At 37.9% G+C, this 6,000-nt stretch overlaps 1 protein-coding gene across 1 annotated transcript in view; it reads right to left on the bottom strand.

Moving 5' to 3' along the window:
- Positions 1–3,034: 3,034 nt before the first annotated feature.
- The window catches only part of GFRA3 (GDNF family receptor alpha 3), a 37,850-nt gene continuing 34,884 nt past the window's right edge, over positions 3,035–6,000 (bottom strand). The window contains exons 6-8 of the mRNA XM_075860077.1: positions 5,526–5,660; positions 3,979–4,097; positions 3,035–3,615 (exon numbers count right to left, since the gene is read on the bottom strand). Of these exons, the coding sequence (XP_075716192.1) occupies positions 3,511–3,615; positions 3,979–4,097; positions 5,526–5,660 (359 nt within the window). The 3' untranslated portion in view covers positions 3,035–3,510. The remainder of the gene's footprint in view (positions 3,616–3,978; positions 4,098–5,525; positions 5,661–6,000) is intronic.

The raw sequence follows: 6,000 nt of genomic DNA, 5'->3' as shown, positions 1-6,000 counted from the left end.
TTGTTAAAAAAAAATAACTATTAACAATTCTATACTTGAAAGCATTCTTACTTTGCAGCATTTTTCCACAACTGCACAAAACTTTTGAACGAGTATTGTACAGTATATATGAGGACGTTGAGTGCTGCGTCGCATATAAGGGACTGACGCTGCACGGAAATATATTCATTAAATCTACTGTTCTATTTCTAGGTTTCATTATTCACATAGCACATAAATGAAAAGGCACCTTGGCTCTTGATAAATTATAATTCATATTGTTATGAATGTTGATTTGCACAGATTGCTCCACTCATAAATAACATGCACTCTGATATATTATGATTTCCTATTATTCCAGTCATAATCTAAGTGCCCCTGGACAAGGCTTCTTAAGCTTTCTCTGCTAGGGCATCACCATTAAGAGCATGGTGATGCCTGGGTTTTACCAGTGGTACAAGTCCATGCCAAAACTACAAATATTGCTAAATTGAATTTGTCTCCTGAACCCCGTATAAAATAATCACAACACAAGACAATTATGTTGTCAAACTTTATTGCAGCCAGGGAAAGACCTGTGCAGTAGTAGAGATTAGTATATGATTACTCCTATCAAAACTGCCTCCCTAACAACTGGGGGGCGCCCAAGTCTAAGGTCACCTTCACATCACGTTTTTTCCCTATGTGTAGTGTGTACATGGGAAAAGCTCCTAGCATACATGGTAAACGTGTACATAGGGCTTCATTAGTCTAACAGAGGCCAAAAGATTGTCCTTTTAGCTTCCAACAGGCTGGTATACGTCAGCATACCTTTTATTGATGTATGGAATAGACTACGCTATTCGATACAACGAAATCCTGTAAAAAAGTATAAATTTTTTAACATCAAATTCTATGGCATACGTCACAGGCATACGTTTAATGTATAAGTCATGGGCTTTTTAATAGCTTTTCATCACGGATACATGAAATAGATGCCTAATAGTGTCATTTATCACCCATAGGCTATAATGGTATCCATTTAAAGGATACGTATTGAACTCACATGACCCCAGTTCATGACGTATCTGTTTAATGGATACCATAATAGTCTATGGTGTCAGATACCACTGTTCATACATCACAGCCTACGTTTAACATATACGTCAGGAGTTTACCCACTATATATATCAAACGTAGTACAATAACGTGATGTGAAGGGGGCCTAAGATAATATCAAATTGAATCTATGGTAAAAAATCAAAAGTCGGCCGTGCTGAAAATTGTATGCAGTGTCTGTCGTCATATGTAGTATTCCCTGGGTAGCCAAGTAAATGGTCTGAGCTGCGTGAGTGGCACTGTTTCTTGAAAAAATGAAGAACTTTTTTTTCTAGTGTCATACAACTCCTTTAATTTATGTCATAAATCTTCTCTCTAAAATTTGGTGCAATTCAGGACTTCTATAAGCAACGTACACTGAGACAAAATGATAACATGAAAAAGTGCATTGACACACAACTTTAAAGTAAATACAGATTTATTGGTCTTACCTTTGTAAACAAATTGCACAATAGACACTTTCCAGCAGGATATTTAAATTGCTATTTTTTTTATTTTACACATATATAATAATTTACATATATATTAGGTCATTGTACAGCTTACTTCAGATAGTGAAGAGCAGATATTACCATATTGCATAATGATGCGAGAACCTACAGTTTTGTATTAATATATGTTGATTATCAACTAGGTTATGAACTGTAAAGGACAACCATGAAATGTTACTGTATAAGTGAATATTACATTTTGTTGTTTTGCTGTAAGCAGGAAATAATCCTTTACATACTATGATCCTGAAGACTGTATTTATGCAAAGTGATGTTCGTTCAAAATAATCTCTGATCAAAAAAAGGATCCTAATAAATCCCGATCGATATCCCGTAATAAGAAATTGGGACATACGTATATTTAAAGTGCCAAATTCTGCTTATGTCTGAGAAGACAAACCCTTTATAAACAGAAGCCGGCCCGGGGATCAGCTGATTGACATGGGTCCAGCTTCATTAACCCGGTCTGGATGGATATTCTGCATGGTAAATGTAGTATTACATAGTGACCATTTAGATGAATGGCTGTGCATGCAATGCACAGCAGGCCCTGGTCTGCCTCTTTTGTAAGCGGCTTTCTGCTTTGGCTCATGGAGGGGCATATGGACAGGGATTGTTTTTATGAGACAACCCCTTTAAGGCCCCTTTACTCTGAATGACTTTTTAAACCAACTACGAATGATCAGTGATTCAAAAAGTTGCACCCGAGGGTTTGATGAACATTTCCAGCAGGACAATCCTTGCATTCGGCAGGGAGGAAACTCCTCCCCACCGGGCAAGGGCCGACAATGTTGCCTAGAGATTGCTCTTATGAGAGCTGTGCACTGAGTAGCAATGCCTTTTGCAAATGTTTGCTACGAGTGGCATGTACATTTACCGATTGTGCCGCTGTTTACAATGATTTTTAAGGTGGCACAATTACTCAAGATTTGCACTGGCAAATTACAGTTTCAATCGCTTGGGAACAAGTGAATTATCACAATAATGGGCCAGTGTAACTGAACTTCTAGTAGTATATGGCTAAAACTGTCATGTGCCAACACCCTTGAGCTGTTATGTGGAACTAATCTGTCTAGATGTCACAAATAACTACTGAAGGTAGATCTGCAAATTCATGGAATGTAGCATGTTTTCATGTTTCTACTTTTCACACTTAATAACAGCCAAATGTTTCCTCCTTCAATACTTGAATTTTGCATCTGTTAGCAGTTGTGTATACATTAATAAGTCTGTACATACTTATATGAAGCAATGCAAAAGGGAAGTGTACTAGCTCAAAGGATTCCCATACAATTACATGGCTCAACTGACACTCCAAGGAGTCTTCCAGACCTGTACCAGAGAATCATCTCTATATGTAGATTAACTTACCTTCTTCATATAGTTGTATCTATAAGAAAAGCTCAGCAGAACTTCAAGCACTTCTTGTTTTGGGTGCTAAGGAAAAATCTACAAGCATAGCCCAACAAATTTAGTTGTTTTATTTTTATAATATACAAATATATATATATATATATATATATATATATATATATATATATATATATAAACACATTGGTATCGTCAGTAGCACAGCTTGCAGTCACATTAGCAGGGACACAGTATGAATCTTGTATGATAGGTCAACATGACTGTGTCCTGTTTGCTTTCTTGGCATCTGGTAAAACAATTGTGTTACCTTTGGTTGTAGATGCTCTCTGAGGAGCAACTCTCCAAAATCTACAGCTTCAATGAACATCAACATGTCACCCGAGGTACATTACATACATCTGTCCATAAGTCTTTGCTGTGGCTGGAGTTGACACCACCTAGTCTTATTGCCTTGTGAATCATCTTCAGATTTTATATCCAAGATTGAAAAAAAACCAGCTCTTTTCCTAGGCCAGGCATGTCCATGATTATTGTGCTGTTGTGTTACTTTGTAGACCTTCCTGGTCTTCCGTCACATAAATGACACCACATTTAACAGGCACATAAACACTGCTGGACTTAGTAGTGTGAAATATGGAGATGAAACACCTGACGTTGAAGTAGAAGACTTTATTTTCTTGGAGGGAAGCACAAACATGTTATTAATTCATGCTACCTGCTATAAGTGAAAACTATGCATGCTCAAAACATCCTCATCCCCACCTCTCACCCGAGAGTACTGCTTCTGAAAGTCAATGGCAATTATCTGTTTTGGTCAATAAAAATGAATTGCTACTTGTAACTTGATTAATTCACATATGGGTATGTTATATTTTGATAGCATGCCATTCCACCCCCACAACTACAATCTCTGTGTTTGCGATCTCCCAAATGAACAGACAGAACGGGATTAACAAAAGTCAAAATATCAGTGAATTGCCATGGAAATACACAATCATGGTGTCTCTCTGCCCTCAAGCACAAAGACAGAACCCCTTACCTGATTATTTTCAGGGAGGATGGCTAAATTTGTACCACTTTTATCATCTGTAGCACTTCTCAGGTCATCATCTACATTAATTGGGATGCTCTGGTTAAGTTCTGGGCTAATTGCTTTCTCTGAAGAGAAAAAAGTCATTATTGATATGGTTTTTAAAAGGTATCCAATCTCTACAGAGCATGCTTACTAGTAAATGTAATGAAACTAAAACTAATGTTGATATGTACTCTACTCCTTTCTGTGTGGCCTGTAGCAAAAAGAGGCAGCCACAATCCATTCTACAGGATGATCATAAAACTGATCACTTTCAGTGTCTTAAATGTGTCTCTATGTAGTAACTCATTACCCTTTAAATGTATCGATCAGATTGATCCATGCAATCAATCGGATCAGATGCATCAATGCGATTAATCTGATCAGATGCTGCTACTGTTTTTTTTCTTATCACGGTGCACCCATGGGTTTTCTGTAGTTTAATGAGATAAAAGCCGACAATACACATAAAATAGCTGTTGGCCAAATAGCTCTCCCCTCCACAAACACGCACATTTGAATGGATTGTCCAAGCATGCTTGTTTATTGTCATAGGGAGAAGGGGGAATAAGCAGCTGCCAGACACCTATGGCAGCGCTTATCTCCAGGGTGAACACAGAAATAGGCATGTTCAAAGTCAACACGCCCAATCCTTTCACTGTAATCCTGTCTGTGATAATAATGAGATGACTGCTGAGAAGTGATCTCTACAGAACAGGAAGTGTCAGTATTGTGACGCTCAGTGGCCATTGTGAAAACTGAAAAATGTCATGATTTTCGAAATATATAGTGGACATTGAAAATTAAAAAATAAAGCATCACCAAAAGTGCTTAAAAATATGTTTAACATAAAAACTTGATTTAAACAATAGGTAATTTTCTCATGACACATTCGTTTTAACACAAGACCCAAGTCAGTGTTACATAGTTACATAGGTTGAAAAAAGACATATGTCCATCCGGTTCAACCTTTCCCAATAAATTACCATTTTCTTGATTTGCTATAACCCTCAATGTCATTGAGGCCTGGAAAATTAGGGTCCTCTTATACAGCCCAACGTGAGTCATATAAACAAGCGCCGATGAACGAGATAGCTCGTTGATCGGCACTCGTTTGTTCCTTTCACAAGAAGCTATTTATGGGGACGAGTACTCGTTACTACGATCACTTATCCCCATACATTTCTACCATGTCGGCAGCACGTCTCCCTGTTTACCGAGGGAGATGCGCTGCCAACAGCGATAATATTTTCTGCTGCATAAATGATACAATCAGCCGATGAACGAGCGTTTGCTCATTCATCGGTGGATCGTTGCCCTGTTTACACAGGGCAATGATCGGGAACAAGCGTTTTGTGAATGCTCGTTTGCCCTATAATTGGCCAGTGTAAAAGGACCTTTACCTGCAAAGAAGTCATGATCTTACATAAATTTGTTAGGAGCGGGGTGTCATAAGACAACAGCATTGCAGGCAGTGACAGTGTTTGCAAGTAAATATTGCGATTTACACTTACGGAGACACCTGTTGGAAGTGAACATCCCAAGGAAAGCTTTGCACTCTTCCAGCTTGTTGGCACTACCTTCACAAGTGCACCACAGTGATGTATCCATGCTTGAGTTGTTAATAAAGTTTGGGGTGACTGTAGTACCTGTGTAAAGAATAATAAACTATGTATAGGAATTTCATATAGTTAACTAGACAGACGTACTACTATTGAGTAATCAGAAAATAAAAGAAGTTGCTTCATAGGCCCTCTATAGTATTAGAACAATATTCAAAGAAAACAACTGCATCTACAGCTGTGTAAACTCACTTAAAGATCATCTGACATTTTTTTGTGTTGCTCTCAATGTTAGTTTATAATATATCAATATTCAACTACATGATGTCTCATCTTTTCTCATCCGGGTCCTGCTTGTTCTCAAGACTGGTGGTGGTCTCAGAGGTCAGAGTCCCACAATCATAGTTTTATAGCACATCTAATTTAT

This window comes from Rhinoderma darwinii, chromosome 3, assembly GCF_050947455.1.
Source record: "Rhinoderma darwinii isolate aRhiDar2 chromosome 3, aRhiDar2.hap1, whole genome shotgun sequence".
Taxonomy (NCBI): Eukaryota; Metazoa; Chordata; class Amphibia; order Anura; family Rhinodermatidae; genus Rhinoderma; species Rhinoderma darwinii.
This window is presented reverse-complemented; position numbering and strand designations above follow the sequence as displayed.